This window comes from Thalassophryne amazonica, chromosome 12 (genome assembly GCF_902500255.1).
Source record: "Thalassophryne amazonica chromosome 12, fThaAma1.1, whole genome shotgun sequence".
Taxonomy (NCBI): Eukaryota; Metazoa; Chordata; class Actinopteri; order Batrachoidiformes; family Batrachoididae; genus Thalassophryne; species Thalassophryne amazonica.
In genome coordinates this window covers 88,548,599-88,570,098 of record NC_047114.1, presented here as the reverse complement: position 1 = coordinate 88,570,098, position 21,500 = coordinate 88,548,599, and the positions used below count along the sequence as shown (strand labels likewise).

General features: G+C 41.1%; 1 protein-coding gene across 2 annotated transcripts in view; it reads right to left on the bottom strand.

Moving 5' to 3' along the window:
- pbx1a (pre-B-cell leukemia homeobox 1a) overlaps positions 1-21,500 on the bottom strand; it is a 162,106-nt gene that overhangs the window by 8,071 nt on the left and 132,535 nt on the right. Inside the window, exons 7-8 of one of the 2 annotated variants that reach the window (XM_034182466.1) lie at positions 20,771-20,883; positions 8,712-8,801 (exon numbers count right to left, since the gene is read on the bottom strand). In XM_034182466.1, the coding sequence (XP_034038357.1) occupies positions 8,712-8,801; positions 20,771-20,883 (203 nt within the window). The remainder of the gene's footprint in view (positions 1-8,711; positions 8,802-20,770; positions 20,884-21,500) is intronic. The other variant, XM_034182467.1, reaches the window with a different exon arrangement.

The window sequence follows — 21,500 nt, the reverse complement described above, 5'->3', positions numbered from 1 at the left end:
TTCAGTTTCCTCAAAAGAACGTGATGCCGGTGTGCCTGCTTGCAAATGTTGTTAGACTTGAACCTACAGTCTGGTCCACTTTGAACAGTTTGTATTTGTAGATAAAATCAGTTATGGGGTTTTGGTTTCACAGTTTCTTCATTTTGTTGATGTTGAATTCTAAAAAAGCTATTATCAAGCCAGGATATGAGACGGTTATTAAACAGATCGGGGCAACTTTCTTCATGATGAAGGGAAGCTAAAGCATCCAGATATTTAATGAGGGAGAGGTCATCGCCGCCGCATCTCATTTGCACGTAATGAGACAACATGCAGCCCTCAGGAAGACCTGCTTAAACCCACACATTCAGAAACAGTCTTTTGAATACATGCTCTTTGTGGTCTTGCTCTTAGGTCATGGAGACATTTTTGTAGAATACGGGGTTGACCTGTGGCAGTGGAGAGCTCCACAAATAGTCCTGGTTTAATCCAAGTGCATGCACTCTCTGTGTAGAGGGGGCTAAGTGAAGCGTCTTGACAGATCAGGCGCTGCGTGCATTTGCAGAGTGTGAGGGCTTTGGGTTGAAAATCGCCAAAGAGATTCAACCCTTTTATGTAAAAGGATAAGTTGCTATTTTTTCCAACATTGTGATCAATCATATCAAATACAATATTCCACAAAAATGTTTGTGTTGTTTCACGATGCAGATTTTTCTCACAGCGTTCGACTGATGTCCGTGAAGAATGGTGGAATGTGGAAGTCTCACCAAGAACAAGAACCTATTAAAGGGGCGCATTAAGGGGCAATTCATAGACCCTTGGACAGATCTAAATGCACCATGGTTTGGTTGATGAACCCATCTGAATGCAATTAATTTCATGAGCCCTGAGAAAATAGAAGTTTATCCAAACTGACTAGCAGTTCACCACTTTTAAACTAAAAATAATCGAGTATACGTTCAGTTTACTTACAAAACGTAACAGATTATACTTAATTTATATTTAGTTTTATTAAGAAGTATACCAAAAATTCGAACTATATTTGGCCTGTACAAATAAGTATAGTGGAAAGCCTAAGTATACTTGGGTTATACTAATAATATACAGGAAAGTAAATGGACTAAAATGGACTTATACAACCCCTGGCAAAAATGATGGAATCACCGGCCTTGGAGGATGTTCATTCAGTTGTTTAATTTTGTAGAAACGACAGCTTGCAGTCTCTGAGGCATGGACTTAATGAGTAACAAACAGTACTCTTTATCAATCTGGCTCCAACTTTCTCTGATTGCTGTTGCCAGATCAGCTTTGCAGGTTGGAGCCTTGTCATGGACCATTTTCTTCAACTTCCACCAAAGATTTTCAATTGGATTAAGATCCGGACTATTTGCAGGCCATGACATTGACCCTATGTGTCTTTTTGCAAGGAATGTTTTCACAGTTTTTGCTCTATGGCAAGATGCATTATCATCTTGAAAAATGATTTCATCATCCCCAAACATCCTTTCAATTGATGGGATAAGAAAAGTGTCCAAAATATCAACGTAAACTTGTGCATTTATTCATGATGTAATGACAGCCATCTCCCCAGTGCCTTTACCTGACATGCAGCCCATGTCATCAATGACTGTGGAAATTTACGTTCTCTTCAGGCAGTCATCTTTATAAATCTCATTGGAACGGCACCAAACAAAAGTTCCAGCATCATCACCTTGCCCAATGCAGATTCGCGATTCATCACTGAATATGACTTTCATCCAGTCATCCACAGTCCACGATTGCTTTTCCTTAGCCCATTGTAACCTTGTATGTTTCTGTTAATGATGGCTTTCGTTTAGCTTTTCTGTATGTAAATCCCATTTCCTTTAGGCGGTTTCTTACAGTTTGGTCACAGACGTTGACTCCAGTTTCCTCACATTCGTTCCTCATTTGTTTTGTTGTGCATTTTCGATTTTTGAGACATACTGCTTTAAGTTTTCTGTCTTGACGCTTTGATGTCTTCCTTGGTCTACCAGTATGTTTGCCTTTAACAACCTTCCCATGCTGTTTGTATTTGGTCCAGAGTTTAGACACAGCTGACTGTGAACAACCAACATCTTTTGCAACATTGCGTGATGATTTACCCTCTTTTAAGAGTTTGATAATCCTCTCCTTTGTTTCAATTGACATCTCTCGTGTTGGAGCCATGATTCATGTCAGTCGACTTGGTGCAATAGCTCTCCAGGGTGTGATCACTCCTTTTTAGATGCAGACTAACGAGCAGATCTGATTTGATGCAGGTGTTAGTTTTGGGGATGAAAATTTACAGGGTGATTCCATAATTTATTCCTCAGAATTGAGTGAGTCCATATTTTTTCCCTCTGCTTGGTCTAAAAAAGTAACCATTACTGACTGCCACAATTATTTTTCCTGATTTCTTATAGTGTTTCTTAAAGCCAGAAAGTTGCCATTTGAAATGACTTTAGTTTTGTGTCATGTCTGTGATCTGCTTTTTTTTCTACAAATTAAACAACTGAATGAACATCCTCTGAGGCTGGTGGTTCCATAACTATTGCCAGGGGTTGTATAACGCTTTTCCATCTGCATCAGACGCTCAAAGCCCTTTACAAATAATGCCTCACATTCACCCCAATGTCAGGGTGCTGCCATACAAGGCACTCGCTACACACCGGGAGCAACTAGGGGATTAAGGACTTTGCCCAGGGGCCCTTAGTGATTTTCCAGTCAGGCTGGGACTGTATACTGACTGTATACAGAAGAGTGTGAATATACTTGGGTCATACTGACTGTATACAAGAAAGTGTAAATATACTTGGGTTATACTGACTGTATACAGGAAAGTGTAAGTATACGAGGTCTATTAGATAAGAAACCGACACTTTTTTTTTTTAACTATATGGATTTGAATGACGTGCGATTACACCAATCATGCTTGAACCCTCGTGCGCATGCGTGAGTTTTTTCGGTGACGTCATTTCCCTGTGGGCAGGCCTTGAGTCAGATGTGGTTCAGCCCTTTCGGCTGAATTCCTTTGTTTCACACGCTGCTCGAGACGGCGCGCGTTGCTTTATCAATAATAATATCCGAGTGGACACTATTCGAGAAATTTAGCTGGTTTTCGGTGAAAAGTTTAACGGCTGATGAGAGATTATGGGGTGTTTCTGTCGCTGTAAGGACTTCCCACGGAGCGGGACGTCGCGCAGCGCTTCCAGGCGCCGTCGTCGGCCTGTTTCGACCTGAAAACATCCTAATTTAAAGCTTAATTCACCCAGGACGTCGTGAGAGAACAGAGAAGATTCAGAAGAGGCCGGCATGAGGACTTTATGCGGACATTCTACTGTTTAAGGACATTTTGTAATGAAAGACGTGCGCGCACACAGATTCGCCGAGTCGTCACGGAAACGACTCGGCGAATCTGTGTGCGCCGCGACAGGAAAAACACCTCCGTGTTGAAAACCATTTGTAAAATTCAGGCGGCTTTTGATGGCTTTCAACAAGTGAGTAACTGAGATATTGTTTAACAGCTTGGGCATGTTCCAACTTGCCCGTTAAGGTTTCCAACGAAGGTGTTTTTCCTGTCGCGACCCCCCGCGGTCGGGTCCGGTCCGACATGCGACTCTGCCCGCACGTTCTTTCATTACAAAATGTCCGTTAACAATGGAATGTCCGAATAAACTCCTCATGCCGACTTCTTCTGAAAGTTCTTTGCTCTCTGACGACTTACTGGGTCAACAGAGCCTGAAATGTGGAAGTTTTCAACTTGAAACGGCGAGACGCTGCCGCCTCGAAGCGCAGATCGCCATCAGGCACCGTGGGCCGTCCTTAAAGCGACACTACCAGACCAAAATCTCTCATCAGCCGTTAAAATTTTTACCGAAAACCAGCTGAATTTATCGAATGGTGTCCACTCAGTTGTGCCTTACAGTTTTTGAAAAAATTTTTATCAAACAAAGCAGCAGTCTCTGAGCCATTCCTAAACAATGAAAAAACGACGAGAGGGTGGACGACTCCTCACTCAAAGACTGCCCACAGGTGAATGACGTAACCGACAGGTGTGAAAAAACTCTCGCATGCCCATGAGGGTTCAAGCATGTCTGATGTAATCACACGTGATTCAAATGCATATGGTTTTTGAAAAAAATAATAAGGTCTGATACTTTTCTAACAGACCTCGTACTTGGGTTATACTGACTGTATACAGGAAAGTGTAAATATACTTGGGTTATACTGATAGTATACAGGAAAGTGTAAATATACTTGGGTTATACTGATAGTATACAGGAAAGTGTAAGTATACTTGGGTTATACTGACAGCATAAAGGAAAGTGTAAATATACTTGGGTTATACTGATAGTATACAGGAAAGTGTAAGTATACTTGGGTTATACTGACTATACAGGAAAGTGTAAACATATTTGGTTTATACTGATAGTATACAGGAAAGCGTAAGCATACTTGGATTATACTGACTGTATACAGGAAAGTGTAAACATACTTGGGTTATACTGACAGTATACAGGAAAGCGTAAGTATACTTGGGTTATACTGACTGTATACAGGAAAGTGTCAATATACTTGGGTTATACTGATAGTATACAGGAAATCATAAGTATACTTGGGTTATACTGATAGTACACAGGAAAGTGTAAATATATTTGTGTTATACTGATAGTATACAGGAAAGTGTAAGTACACTTGGGTTATACTGATAATACAAAGGAACGTGTAAGTATACTTGAGTTATACTGACTGTATTACAGGAAAGTGTAAATATACTTGGGTTATACTGATAGTATATAGGAAAGTGTAGGTATACTTGGGTGATACTTAGTGGTAGGCACAGTTCTGCTAACTACCAATTAGCAAAGCTAACGTTTTCGTTAGCGGATTAGCTTTTCAGCTAATTTGGAAAACCATCAGCGGATTAATGTCCACTAATTTTTTTCAGCTAACTTTTAGTCCACTACTTTCAGTCCATTTTTTCTTTCTGATAAAGAGAGTAACATTTAACGGTCAAAAATATTTGTAAACCCTAAAATCATACATGCTAATTCCTGTCTGTTGTGTGTCTGCAACAGTCAGGCCAATGTTCTGTCGAGATGAGCTCTCACAGTGTAAATCGACAGTGTATCGAATGTAGCTTCCGGTTCACAGGTCAAAGCACACAAGTGCTGGTAAGAAAACGTTGCTATTGTTGCAACATGGAGCCGAGAGAAGTTACACTGTGGACAAAAACGGCATGTAAGCAGCTCAAAAGTCAGTATTTTTGTTTATATTTGTGCATTTGTTTTGAGTTTGTGAACGCAATATGGGTGAGCGGTAGTGCCATTAACGGTTTCTAAATATATAATATAGAGATAAACTGTGACTTCTAATACTGTGATTCACCGCTTTTGTTAAAGATGTTGAGTGTTTGCGGTTTTATTTTTTATTAATTTATTTTTCGTGCATTCGTTTTCCTGGGAATGTACGGGTTATGTGACTTTGAAATTACCCAGCAGCCCCTGCGGCGCTTAAACTCGAAACTGGCTTATCAGTAGCCAACAGTGTAATCCGATGTGGTTGCAACCGAGTCAATACTAAAAGTTAGCAGTTAGCGGCAACTTCTGCTAAATTTTTTATTGGCTTATCAGTTTAGAGTTATAAAAGTTAACGTTTCAATTAGGGGATTAATGGTTATCGAAGCAAACATTTTGGTTAGCTGTGCCCACCACTGGTTATACTGATAGTATACAGGAAAGTGTAAGTATAATTGAGTATACTGACAACTATACTTGTTGCTATAAAAAGGAAGTGTCCTCTGGTAACAGGAATCAGTGGTTGCAAAACTGGATTTCATGGTCTTGAGGTTAGGAGGGAGCTTGTAACTAGAGGATCTTTGGTTCAAATCCTGATCAGCCTGGAAATTCCCTTAAATAAGTGTTCCTTTTTTTCTAAAACGTAAGCAACAAGTGCATAACACCACACCATAACTCTTAAGTTAACTTGCACTGCAAAACAAAACTTATGTATTCAAACTTTCTAGTCTTACACTTAAGGTGTACTTATCAGTATACTTTCCCATTACAAATGGGTCACTTTGTCCCAAGAAGTACTGAAATACTACACTTACAAGTACACGTCATTGTCCTGCTGAAAGATGAACCGTCACCCCAGTCTGAGTTCAAGAGCGCTCTGGAGCAGGTTTTCATCCAGGATATCTCTCTACATTGCTGCATTAATCTTTCCCTCAATCCTGACTAGTCTCACAGTTCCTGCTGCTGAAAAACATCCCCACAGCATGATGCTGCCACCATGCTTCACTGCAGGGATGGTGCCTGGTTTCCTCCAAATATGATACCTAGCATTTACACCAAAGAGTTCAAAATTCATCTCATCAACCACAGAATTGCGTTTCTCATGGTCTGAGAGTCCTTCAGGTGCCTTTGGCAAACTCCACGTGGGCTGCCATGTGTCTTTTACTAAGGAGTGGTTTCCGTCTGGCTACTCTACCATACAGGCCTGATTGGTGGATTGCTGCAAAGATGGTTGTCCTTCTGGAAAGTTCTCCTCTCTCCACAGAGGAATGCTGAAGGTGAACCTGATGGTCACTCCTGACGTCGGCTCAGTGTTTTTGTGGTTCGCTCATACAAGGTGTTTCGCTGTGATTCGCCCTGATTTGTACTTATTCGTACTATCTGTGAAGGGGCCCTAAGACACTTCTCCCCCGACTGCTCTGGTTAGATGTGCGGCCAACTCTAGGAAGAGCCCTGGTTGATCCAAACTTCTTTAATTTACAGATGATGGATGCCACTGCGCTCATTGGGACCTTTAAAGCAGCAGAAATGTTTCTGTACCCTTCCCCAGATTTGTGCCTCAAGACAATCCTGTCTCGGAGATCTTTGACTTCATGCTTGGTTTGTGCTCTGACATGCACTATCAACTGTGAGACCTTATATGTAGACAGGTGTGTGTGTCTTTCCAAATAATGTCCAATCAACTGAATTTACCCCAGGTGGACTCCAATTAATCTCAAGGATGATCAGTGGAAACAGGATGAACCTGCTCTCAATTTTTAGCTTCATGACAAAGACTGTGAATACTTGTGTACATGTGATTTCTCAGTTTAAGTAATTTGTAAAAATCTAAAAAAAACAGAAGCTTTTTCCACATTGTTATTATGGGGTATTGTGAGTAGTTTGAGTAAAAAAATTAATTTCATCCATTTTGGAAAAAAGCTGTAATATAAAATATGGAAAAAGTGAAACACTATGAACACTTTCCAAATGCACTGCATACTGAGGAAGTAAACTTGAGGTTTCCTTCAGTTTATTTAGTTAAAAAAAACTGCAAGTATGCTTTTTTGGTTGTGGATGTGATGCAGTTATACTGCTAATTCTGTGTCTTCAAACTCATAAATGTTCAAAGATCAGTGTGGGACTATTACGAGGTCAGAAATGGAAAGTTAGTTGATGCGCACGCGGTTGTCACATTTTTACTCTTGTGCAGCTGCACATCTATGACATTTATGGCTGACGCACCAGGCTTAAAATGTGACAAAATAAAGAAGCTAATTGAGGAGTTCAAACCAAAAAAAAAAAAAAAATGCAGATGAATTTCAACACACGGAAATTTCTTGGTATTCTCACAGGTTTAAAACAGCTGGCTTCTTCTTCTATGCTGTGCTTTCTGCTACTGTATGTGGTGCTGCCACCAGTGGTGAAACAAAAAAACAACCAGAAGCAGTGCCAGTGAGCTGCAGCACAGTAGTAAAAACCTGAAAAAAGATGTATTTGAAGGTAAACAATTCTGATTTATCATGGAAAATAAATGTCGACATAAACAAAGAATTTCATCGGATTGCATCATAACATTTATAATGTGTGAAAATATACTTCAAGACAAACGTGACGTTTTGAAAACCTGAGTACTGTTCAAGCTTGGCACACGTTTTTGCATATGAGTGCTGCTGTAGTTTTTAACTTTTATTATTTATTATGTGCACAAACACTTGGCGAGAATGTAAAAATAATTCAGTTTTCAGATATTTTTTTTTTTCTTCTGTGGTTTTCAAGCAGCGCCTGCTGCTGCCTGTTGTTGCAGGCGGGATGCATTCATGGTCTTATTTTAGCAGAAGGGGTGTTGCAGGCTTTGCTGTCAGTGTCGCTGTTCCTGTGGATGAATGATCTGGCCAATGTGCTTGGACTGTTAGCCCAAAGCTCCGCTCTTTCTGTCCCTGTGACTGTCGTATTGATTCTGCTCAGCCCCGCGCAGCTTGTCGCTGTGGATCTACATGCTAACACACTGCCTCCAGTGTTGCCTGACCCGGACCAACAATGAGACCCTCCACCCCCTTAAAAAATGTCTTTGACATGCTAGTTAAGATTTATTTTAAGAATTAGCGACTGGGAAATTATTGTGGCGCCAGACTTTACAGGACGTAAAGAGGTATGACTTTCCCGATGGCGTTGGTAGCAGGGTAGACACCTGAGTCATTGTTCCTGTTGACTGCAGGTGTCTCGCTAACACTAATGTCCTCCGACAGACTAGGAGAAAGTCCAGATCCTCGGCCTGGTAGCTGCCACATAGGGCACAACCGGGAGCAGGGGGGGAGCAACTGGCTGAGCAAGAGCAAAACACACGCCAAATCTGTTAAGTGACACGGCAGCGAGCGCACATTATGCACATCGTGCAAAGTCAGACAGCACACAAACGTCAAGAAGGACTGAAAGATGATTGTTTACAGGTCTTACGTTGATGCCCTGTGGACTGTACATCTGGCTGGCTGCGAGGCTGTCACTGTATCCTCCGGTCTGGCTGATAACATGGCGAAGGGTATCCACCTGGAACGGCACAGACACACAGACAAAAGGCCGCAGTCAGACAGAGGCTCCGGATAACAAAGACAGCCGTGCACCAGGAAAGGTCAGCCTGATAGTAAAAGAACACCACAAACAGGAAAAGGTTGCAAACGGTGAATCATAATGATTTGGCCGTTATTACCAAGATTGATAATGGACATCGCGAGAAGGAAAAACAAGTATCTCGGAATCCTGACAACAAGTGGGTAATTATGGTATCTGTTCAGCCTGTTCTCATGAAAAATTTTTAGTGATGCATACAAAACATTGGTGCACAATAATTTGTATATATTTGTGTGTGTGTATATATATATATATAGCACATATTTTAGGTGGTGATGACATGACCGATACCAAGACTAGGGATTATTCGAGTGTGGTAAGTCATCTTTTCCTTATTATGTAAATTTACTGCTTTTATATGGTCAGCACTTTACAGTGATGCCTCATATCCACACCCACAACACACCAGCAGCAACTTGGGAATTAAGGTGATTACGTGATTTTTCAGTCTGACACGGATTTGAAACTAGACTGCTCTGGGTACCAGCTCGGGGTGCCGGAAAAAATCGATTCACATCCGAATCACATTTCTTATTTATTAAGATTCTGAATCGATCCAAAATGTCCAAGAATCGATTTTTAAAAAGCATTTTTTAAAACATTTTCTTACTTACTCGCTGTGTGTACTGTTTGTCAGGCAATGGCCTCCATACTACAGCGTCCCCAGTAGGGGAGGGTCCGGTGTGCTTCAAACATTCGTGAGCTGCAGCTTAGCATGGCGGACAAAGAGCTAATTCAGCCAGCACCGTCTTTGCTGAAGGCAAATGTTTGGGCGCATTTTGGATTTTATTATTTACTGCGTAAGAAGGAGATTGACATGATTTTTGCAGTGTGCAAAATCTGCAAAATGAAAAAGTACTTCGGAAACACTTCAAATCTGCAAGCCATCACCTGTTGCCGACTACTGACCAGCGCATACGCCATCACTTCACTAAACTGCCAGCCAACTCTGAACGAGCAAAGCAGATAAGTAAATTTACATCTTTAGAATTACTTGATTAACCTTGTAAAGCTCCATTTTCTTAAACATAAACATTTTTTAAGTAATATAGCTATTTCTCAGAGCTCTTTGAATCAAAAATCGATTCTGAATCGAATCGTCACCCCAAGAATCGGAATCGAATTGAATCGTGAGATGTTGTAAGATTCACATCCCTAGTACCAGCCCACCACTTTAACCACTTGACCATCACCTCCTCATTATGGGTGTTATAACCCTAAATCCTAGCCAAACCTTTAACAAAATGCAAAGATGCTTTTCTGAACATTTTCTGCAAAATGTGCATTATGCATGAGTGAGAGAATTTGTAGGAATGTGCACAAAATATACTACATAATTTGTCCTATGATATCATACGAAAGGAGCCATGAGAATATGATGACCTGTTTGTTAGTGATACTAAAGAAATCAGAATAAAAAAGTAACTATAGCTACAGATGGGCTAAAAACACTCAAATGAAGGTTCATGAGATGTATCGACCAATGAGTTTGACTGCTTCATGACTGTTGGATTGTTATCCCCTCTTGCTTGCCTCTACTGGTGGTTGGCTCTCACTGCGGTATTGTATCACTTCCTGTTCCGGAGCACAGCGGTGTTTTTCTGTATCTGTTAGCTGTTTAATCTGCGCAGTTAGATTGATCTAGTTATCTAGATTACGATTTGTTTCCCAGTGTAATCTTTACGTGCCTTAACTAAAGCACTCCTTCTGCTGAATCACCTCTAAATTATTTACACATTATTCACTTTGCGTGTTTTTAGGAATCCGCTAGCTTAGCGTAGCTACTAGCTCTTAGCCGATTTAGCATGCCGGCTTCTCCTGTCTCTCCCGCACTTTTCTGCTCTGGGTGTGAAATGTTTAGTTATTCCTCGGCCTCCTTTAGCAGTAACGGTACTTGTAATAAGTGTAGCTTATTCGTAGCTTTGGAGGCCAGGCTGGGCGAATTGGAGACTCGGCTCCGCACCATGGAAAATTCTACAGCTAGCCAGGCCCCTGTAGTCGGTGCGGACCAAGGTAGCTTAGCCGCCGTTAGTTACCCCCTGGCAGATCCCGAGCAGCTGGGAAAGCAGGCTGACTGGGTGACTGTGAGGAGGAAGCGTAGCCCTAAACAGAAGCCCCGTGTACACCGCCAACCCGTTCACATCTCTAACCGTTTTTCCCCACTCGACGACACACCCGCCAAGGATCAAACTCTGGTTATTGGCGACTCTGTTTTGCAAAATGTGAAGTTAGCGACACCAGCAACCATAGTCAATTGTCTTCCGGGGGCCAGAGCAGGCGACATTGAAGGAAATTTGAAACTGCTGGCTAAGGCTAAGCGTAAATTTGGTAAGATTGTAATTCACGTCGGCAGTAATGACACCCGGTTACGCCAATCGGAGGTCACTAAAATTAACATTAAATCGGTGTGTAACTTTGCAAAAACAATGTCGGACTCTGTAGTTTTCTCTGGGCCCCTCCCCAATCAGACCGGGAGTGACATGTTTAGCCGCATGTTCTCCTTGAATTGCTGGCTGTCTGAGTGGTGTCCAAAAAATGAGGTGGGCTTCATAGATAATTGGCAAAGCTTCTGGGGAAAACCTGGTCTTGTTAGGAGAGACGGCATCCATCCCACTTTGGATGGAGCAGCTCTCATTTCTAGAAATCTGGCCAATTTTCTTAAATCCTCCAAACCGTGACTATCCAGGGTTGGGACCAGGAAGTAGAGTTGTAGTCTTACACACCTCTCTGCAGCTTCTCTCCCCCTGCCATCCCCTCATTACCCCATCCCCGTAGAGACGGTGCCTGCTCCCAGACTACCAATAACCAGTAAAAATCTATTTAAGCATAAAAATTCAAAAAGAAAAAATAATATAGCACCTTCAACTGCACCACAGACTAAAACAGTTAAATGTGGTCTATTAAACATTAGGTCTCTCTCTTCTAAGTCCCTGTTGGTAAATGATATAATAATTGATCAACATATTGATTTATTCTGCCTTACAGAAACCTGGTTACAGCAGGATGAATATGTTAGTTTAAATGAGTCAACACCCCCGAGTCACACTAACTGTCAGAATGCTCGTAGCACGGGCCGGGGCGGAGGATTAGCAGCAATCTTCCATTCCAGCTTATTAATTAATCAAAAACCCAGACAGAGCTTTAATTCATTTGAAAGCTTGACTCTTAGTCTTGTCCATCCAAATTGGAAGTCCCAAAAACCAGTTTTATTTGTTATTATCTATCGTCCACCTGGTCGTTACTGTGAGTTTCTCTGTGAATTTTCAGACCTTTTGTCTGACTTAGTGCTTAGCTCAGATAAGATAATTATAGTGGGCGATTTTAACATCCACACAGATGCTGAGAATGACAGCCTCAACACTACATTTAATCTATTATTAGACTCTATTGGCTTTGCTCAAAAAGTAAATGAGTCCACCCACCACTTTAATCATATCTTAGATCTTGTTCTGACTTATGGTATGGAAATAGAAGACTTAACAGTATTCCCTGAAAACTCCCTTCTGTCTGATCATTTCTTAATAACATTTACATTTACTCTGATGGACTACCCAGCAGTGGGGAATAAGTTTCATTACACTAGAAGTCTTTCAGAAAGCGCTGTAACTAGGTTTAAGGATATGATTCCTTCTTTATATTCTCTAATGCCATATACCAACACAGTGCAGAGTAGCTACCTAAACTCTGTAAGTGAGATAGAGTATCTCGTCAATAGTTTTACATCCTCATTGAAGACAACTTTGGATCTTGTAGCTCCTCTAAAAAAGAGAGCTTTAAATCAGAAGTGCCTGACTCCGTGGTATAACTCACAAACTCGTAGCTTAAAGCAGATAACCCGTAAGTTGGAGAGGAAATGGCGTCTCACTAATTTAGAAGATCTTCACTTAGCCTGGAAAAAGAGTCTGTTGCTCTATAAAAAAGCCCTCCGTAAAGCTAGGACATCTTTCTACTCATCACTAATTGAAGAAAATAAGAACAACCCCAGGTTTCTTTTCAGCACTGTAGCCAGGCTGACAAAGAGTCAGAGCTCTATTGAGCTGAGTATTCCATTAACTTTAACTAGTAATGACTTCATGACTTTCTTTGCTAACAAAATTTTAACTATTAGAGAAAAAATTACTCATAACCATCCCAAAGACGTATCGTTATCTTTGGCTGCTTTCAGTGATGCCGGTATTTGGTTAGACTCTTTCTCTCCGATTGTTCTGTCTGAGTTATTTTCATTAGTTACTTCATCCAAACCATCAACATGTTTATTAGACCCCATTCCTACCAGGCTGCTCAAGGAAGCCCTACCATTATTTAATGCTTCGATCTTAAATATGATCAATCTATCTTTGTTAGTTGGCTATGTACCACAGGCTTTTAAGGTGGCAGTAATTAAACCATTACTTAAAAAGCCATCACTTGACCCAGCTATCTTAGCTAATTATAGGCCAATCTCCAACCTTCCTTTTCTCTCAAAAATTCTTGAAAGGGTAGTTGTAAAACAGCTAACTGATCATCTGCAGAGGAATGGTCTATTTGAAGAGTTTCAGTCAGGTTTTAGAATTCATCATAGTACAGAAACAGCATTAATGAAGGTTACAAATGATCTTCTTATGGCCTCGGACAGTGGACTCATCTCTGTGCTTGTTCTGTTAGACCTCAGTGCTGCTTTTGATACTGTTGACCATAAAATTTTATTACAGAGATTAGAGCATGCCATAGGTATTAAAGGCACTGCACTGCGGTGGTTTGAATCATATTTGTCTAATAGATTACAATTTGTTCATGTAAAAGGGGAATCTTCTTCACAGACTAAAGTTAATTATGGAGTTCCACAAGGTTCTGTGCTAGGACCAATTTTATTCACTTTATACATGCTTCCCTTAGGCAGTATTATTAGACGGTATTGCTTAAATTTTCATTGTTACGCAGATGATACCCAGCTTTATCTATCCATGAAGCCAGAGGACACACACCAATTAGCTAAACTGCAGGATTGTCTTACAGACATAAAGACATGGATGACCTCTAATTTCCTGCTTTTAAACTCAGATAAAACTGAAGTTATTGTACTTGGCCCCACAAATCTTAGAAACATGGTGTCTAACCAGATCCTTACTCTGGATGGCATTACCCTGACCTCTAGTAATACTGTGAGAAATCTTGGAGTCATTTTTGATCAGGATATGTCATTCAAAGCGCATATTAAACAAATATGTAGGACTGCTTTTCTGCATTTACGCAATATCTCTAAAATCAGAAAGGTCTTGTCTCAGAGTGATGCTGAAAAACTAATTCATGCATTTATTTCCTCTAGGCTGGACTATTGTAATTCATTATTATCAGGTTGTCCTAAAAGTTCCCTAAAAAGCCTTCAGTTAATTCAAAATGCTGCAGCTAGAGTACTGACGGGGACTAGAAGGAGAGAGCATATCTCACCCATATTGGCCTCTCTTCATTGGCTTCCTGTTAATTCTAGAATAGAATTTAAAATTCTTCTTCTTACTTATAAGGTTTTGAATAATCAGGTCCCATCTTATCTTAGGGACCTCGTAGTACCATATCACCCCAATAGAGCGCTTCGCTCTCAGACTGCAGGCTTACTTGTAGTTCCTAGGGTTTGTAAGAGTAGAATGGGAGGCAGAGCCTTCAGCTTTCAGGCTCCTCTCCTGTGGAACCAGCTCCCAATTCAGATCAGGGAGACAGACACCCTCTCTACTTTTAAGATTAGGCTTAAAACTTTCCTTTTTGCTAAAGCTTATAGTTAGGGCTGGATCAGGTGACCCTGAACCATCCCTTAGTTATGCTGCTATAGACGTAGACTGCTGGGGGGTTCCCATGATGCACTGTTTCTTTCTCTTTTTGCTCTGTATGCACCACTCTGCATTTAATCATTAGTGATCGATCTCTGCTCCCCTCCACAGCATGTCTTTTTCCTGCTTCTCTCCCTCAGCCCCAACCAGTCCCAGCAGAAGACTGCCCCTCCCTGAGCCTGGTTCTGCTGGAGGTTTCTTCCTGTTAAAAGGGAGTTTTTCCTTCCCACCGTAGCCAAGTGCTTGCTCACAGGGGGTCGTTTTGACCGTTGGGGTTTTACATAATTATTGTATGGCCTTGCCTTACAATATAAAGCGCCTTGGGGCAACTGTTTGTTGTGATTTGGCGCTATATAAAAAAATTGATTGATTGATTGATTGATTATAAGAATAGCAAAAAAATAGTAAAATATCTCTCACAGATCATTGTGAAAAACATTGGGTTCAGCCTCGGATGGGATCCATTAAATTCCGGAATGAACCAGGATAAAGATTCAGACATTTTCCAGCACTAAACATACATTAATTGACCACTTATGTCATCCCACCACTTCCTCAATGTGTTACAAGTGACCATCTATCTGCCACAATGGGGTGAAACGTGGGCGTCCTCTTGGCTTTTTCCAGCCAATGGGATCCTCCACACTGAGGTACATGTGTGCCGGATCACGCCCACAGAAACACACCAATTGGCAAAAATGGTGTCTTTGACTACATATGACTTCATCATGTGAGTTCTGTGTGACTTTGTTAAAATTTCACAAATATTTTAATGATCAATATACACTTTAGATCATCCATCTGGGCTTCTTGGTTGTTGAGACGTATTAAGATATGTAGCCAAGTACTATTTCCACTAAGTTTGAGTGAAAACAATCCAGCTGTTTTTGAGTTATCTTCTCCACAGACACACTCACACACATACATGCACTCCAGTGAAACCAATACCCTGCTGTCACTGATGCGCAGGGTAATAAAACTAGAGGACAATCACAAGCTTCCACGGCCCATCAGTCTTTTATTTATCTGTCCTTCATCATGTTGAAGTACACATGGGGGCGCTGTTTCATCAAAGTACAAACAACAAAGAGTATCCAGCCATCCTTGAGCCTATGCCAAGAGTATTCAAAGAACATTTATTAAAAACTATTCTGGAGGTCCAAGTGACTCAAAATCTAATTCATTGTTCCTTGATCTAGACCTAACTCGCCACGAACCTTCACTAAAATCTGTTCTTGTGTTTTGGGGATCATCATCATGGCAACTGCTCAGTGCTGAGAAAGATCGTCTGAATGTCGATGGTGGACGTGGTGAAAACCTGCATCCAGGGTCAATCTAGAGGCGCCTGTGCATGAAGTCATTTAACGTGGGATTGCTGTTGCACACTGACACACACACGGTCCTTGACAGTTCTTAGCCTGGTCCGATGGCTGGGAAATCCCAGAAGATCGGGGTATGAGAACCCGCTGCTTCCATCAGCCGCCATCACAGGCACTGGGTTACAAGACATTACCTCCTCCACCTGATCCGCAGTTGAGGACTTCTTGTATCACCAGAGCCCTGTTAGCCTCCGTTGCATTTAGGGTTGCTGTTAGGCCTTCATGGTTATCGTAGTGGCCAAGGGGCACACAAGGCCCTCACCATTTTTCCCCCCAACAGACAATCCCCTACTTGATCCGTTACCCAGGTGGCACGACGCGGACGTGGGGTTGGATTTTGACACCCTGTGTTTTGGAGATATCCCGATAACAAAGAAACAAGCAGCCTAAACTTTAACCTTTGTGGCAAAAGCCATAAAAATCTGGGACAAGTTTAATATTAAATTATGAGCATGTCAGCGACTTTACATAAAAGCCTCGCAGACAAATCTGGGCAGGCGGGTAGTTTGAGATCAAGGCTCTAGGAAGCATATTTAAACCATCAACACATCACTTTCTTTCCTCCCCTTCTTCATTTTCATTACAGTGTCATTCCTGTGCACAAGTTCAGGAACATAACCTTTTTGGGGGCACATGAGCTTCGATAATTAAGGACCGACCCTGCAGACCTCTTTACCTCTGATAAGAATCCCCCCTCTGCATATTCATGAATGACCTAAAGCATTCAAACAGCTGATTTGAATAGAAAGTGGGGGTTCAGGGACGGAGAAATGATGCCCAAAGCACTGAAACTAAATGAGGATATCACCATGGGTAGTGATTCATTCATCTGTGGTGAGAGTTGTGACACTCAGAAACTCTTCTGTTCCTCCTCTGTGTCCACTAGGGGCAAAGTCAGGAAGCAGGAATACACCCTTGGCTGTGTGAATGTTACGGGAAAATTTAGTCCAGAGTGTTGATGAGTGTTGCACCATTTCCAAAAGTGTCTGCAGTCATGTACTTAATGGTACGCTGACAAAAGCCTAGACAATAATTCAAAGCTTGAGGGTGAGTGTAACCTAGGTCAAGTTTGGATGAAATCAGGTCCATAAATATTTGAGTAGTGACACAATATTTTGTCATTTTTCCTCTGCACACCTCCACAATAAGGTTGAAATGAAACAAGATGTAACTGTGTGGATGTTCAGCTTTAATTCGAGGAGTGTAACAAAACCATTCATGAATTACAGTTTGTATATATAGTGCCTCTGTTTCACAGACCAGACGTTATAGAACCAACTAAATATAAGGATTTGAAAACATACAAATCACCACTTTCAATACGCCTTGGAGTTAATTTACTTATTAAGAAATACAAGCAGTTTGGTTGTCTAATCAGCATCTTGATATGCCACACCTGTGAGGGGGGATGGATTATCTCAGAAGTGCTCACTAACAGATTTAGACATACAGTGAGGAAAATAAGTATTTGAACACCCTGCGATTTTGCAAGTTCTCCCACTTAGAAATCATGGAGGGGTCTGAAATTTTCATCTTCGGTACATGTCCACTGTAAGAGACATAATCTAAAAAAAAGATCCGGAAATCACAATGTATGATTTTTTTAAATAATTTATTTGTATATTACTGCTGCAAATAAGTATTTCAACACCTACCAACCAGCAACAATTCTGGCTCACACAGACAATTTTTCTTTAAGAGCCCTCTTATTCTGCACTCTTTACCTGTATTAACTGCACCTGTTTGAACTTGTTACCTGTATAAAAGACACTTGTTCACACACTCAATCAATCACACTCCAACCTGTCCACCATAGCCAAGACCAAAGAGCTGTCTAAGGACACCAGGGACAAAACTGTAGACCTGCACAAGGATGGGATGGACTACAGGACAACAGGCAAGCAGCTTGGTAGAAGACAACAACTTTTATGATTATTTATTAGAAAGTGGAAGAAATACAAGATGACTGTCAATCTCCATCGGTCTGGGATTCCATGCAAGATCGCACTTTGTGGGCTAAGGATGATTCTGAGAAAGCTCAGAACTACACAGGAGGACCTGGTCAATGACCTGAAGAGAGCTGGGACCACAGTCACAAAGATTACATTAGTAACACATGATGCTGTCATGGTTTAAAATCCTGCAGGGCAGCAAGGTCCCCCTGCTCAAGCCAGCACATGTCCAGGCCCGTTTGAAGTTCACCAGTGACCATCTGGATGATCCAGAGGAGGCATGGGAGAAGGTCATGTGGTCAGATGAGACCACAATAGAGCTTTTTGGAATCAACTCCACTTACCATGTTTAGAGGATGAGAACAACCCCAAGAAAACCATCCCAACCGTGAGGCATGGGGGTGGAAACATCATACTCTGGGGGTGCTCTTCTACAAAGGGGACAGGACGACTGCACCGTATTGAAGGGAGGATGGATGGGGTCATGTATTGGGAGATTTTGGCAAACAACCTCCTTCCCTCAGTAAGAGCATTGAAGATGGGTCATGGCTGGGTCTTCCAGCATGACAATGACCCCAAACACACAGCCAGGGCAACTAAGGAGGGGCTCTGTAAGAAGCATTTCAAGATCCTGGAGTGGCCTGGCCAGTCTCCAGACCTGAACTCAATAGAAAATCTTTGGAGGGAGCTGAAACTCCAAACCTGAAAGATCTGGAGAAGATCTGTATGGAGGAGTGGACCAAAATCCCTGCTGCAGTGTGTGCAAATCTGGTGAAAAACTACAGGAGAGGCCTATGATTTCTTCTGGATTGTCTGGGTGTCTTCGTAGCTTTCCTCACTCTTCTCCTTCTTGCACAGTCACTCAGTTTTTGAGAACTGTCTACTCCATGAAGATTTACCATTCAGTGCCATACTGTTTGTATTTCTTCAAAATTGATGTAAATAAAGTCCAAGACGTGTTGAGTGCACAGACTTTTGGGAAACTTTGTGTTTCACCGAGATACTATTTTCCACGTGAAATGTACTTCAAGTGGTCCTGACATGAGATAGATTCAGCTTCTTCACATAGTCCGAGAAATTATCTCTGAGATCGTCCTTTTTCTCCACCCATGACCATTTAAACTTGTGTTTGATGATGTCATCAGTCAGTGTCATGTTATTATGCCTTTACCATGTGGACAAGGCCAAAATCACACTTTGTTCAAAATGCTGATGTCCTAACACTCAAACTGTCCGAAAACGCTTAAGTAAGAACCACAACCGACAGCAATTTAAGTTAAACTAGCGCGATCCCCGTGGGGATCCATGGGCTCTAGATTGGGTAGTGTTTATAAAATAGGGTGGTAATAAAGGGTGTAAAAATTATGCAAATTTTCTATAATAAGTTGGAATGGTGTGTGAGCCCAAAATGGTTTTAGAACCCTAGAACTTAGACCTCAACAGTTTCCAGAGGAAGAACTCAACCCTGTTATTTCTTGTTAATTATGTATTTATTTTAATATTAATTTACTGTCTTAATGTATTTATAAATCATTTAGGTTCTTGTTATCATATACACACTATTATTATTATTATTATTAATATTAACAGTAACAGTATTACTTTTATTATTTTTATTTTATTATTACTTCTATTTTGTAATTTCATTTTAAATAAACCACAATGGAAATAGATGTTTTCACTTTCTTGTGTCATCCATGTATTTTTAACATTTTACAATTATGTTATGTATATAAACTGAACTTACCAAATAAAATCATGCATGCACCCACACAGACACATACACGGATGCCACTTTGCTTTTAATATATAGATGCTTTACTACTATCTGTGGGAATGGCGTGTGAGTCCAAAATGTAATTATCAACATCCATTGTTCAGTGCTGTTAGCTACTATCCATAGTTTCTCCAAAAATATTTGCCCCATCAATGTTCTGTTTTGACGGCATTCATCCTTGAAACAAAATACATAAGCATACCAAATGCCAAATGTCAGCTCTCCCCAGTTTGCCTGTGACTGAAGATATACACATGCACGCATACATGTACACAGACGCCACTTCACTTTAAATATATTGTGGTGAGCTATGCAGAAGAACAAAAACTGAGCCACAGCTTTTTGTCTTTTCTGTAGCCTGCCCCAGGCAGGTGTTTTTATTTTTACACACCCACATACAGAGCAGCCCAGTCTCACATTTTTTTTTTGTGCTCCCATGACGAAATGAGTCAAATGTTCGTGACGGAGCTTTTTTAAACTCACTATTACTAACCCTATTCCCACCCCCAACCCTAACCTTAACCATAACCTAATCTTATTCCTTTCCCCCACCCTAACATAACCCCCCCATTTCACTTTTAATTTTGTGCAGCCATCATGGAATTAATTAGAATGAATTCGTGCTGCGTGACGAAAATGAGGTGCTTTTCGTCACAATATCATGAACCAATAGATTAATGTATATTTTGTGCTGCTGAAGCACGACTTGCCGTGAGACCAGGTTGTACAGAGACAGTGACGGAAGACATCAAATGCACTACACTTCTCACTCATGGTAACGGCAACATGATACTTAGCTAAACGGATTAAACCAATTGAACTACAAAAACACAATAAATGAATAGCACTAATAACACTGTTAAACTAACATGAACAACATTAACACCGTTTAAAAAACCCCAAACCCTCACTTCTTGAAAAAATGTCACAAGTGGTCATGAACGTATTGTTCAGAGACTAATCTTGGAGAAGCGCCTACCTGGGATTGTATGTTGGCCCCAACCTGCCCCCCTTGGTACGAGTCCCCATTGAGGGACTGCACACTCATGAACAAGTCTCCGGAGTTTGACATATTAAAAGAGCCAGCAGAACCTGAGAATACAAAGAAGAAGAAAAAGGAGGCAGAGAGAACAAAGAAAAGAGCGATAGAAAGAGAGAAAGTGAACAGAAGAGTGGCAGAATAAGGAGTTAAACAGATCATGCAAAAGCCAAAGTGCATTAAGTGGGTTAGTCAACAAGGGTGGCAGGAATCGTAACAAAGAGCGGAATAAGCATCCGCTGTCAGCAAATCTGCAAAATACAGATGTAACACACAATAAGACGTCACTAAAGTGCAAGTTTAAAAAGTCACCCAACAACAAACATGACAGATAATCAGCACAAAACAGCTTATCCTGGTTTAAAACAAGTCCTGTGGATTATTCCGATGCTATATTTCCATGCCACTCGCGTTTCATTAAGGAAGCAATAACTGATGTGCAGGAAGACTTAAAGAATCCGTTTTGTAATTTAATGGAACTCAGCTCCCCAGATATAAAGAGACCACGGCTTAACCTGATTTCAACACCCGGCTCTAATCCAATACAGCTGAGAAGTCGCTATATGACAAAAGACTCCGCGTGCCCTCAGAGCAGCTTAATGGCATGCACGAGGTCAACCGGACAAGAGGCAGGAAAAATTAACGTCCGCAAGACCAGGACGTCAATAAC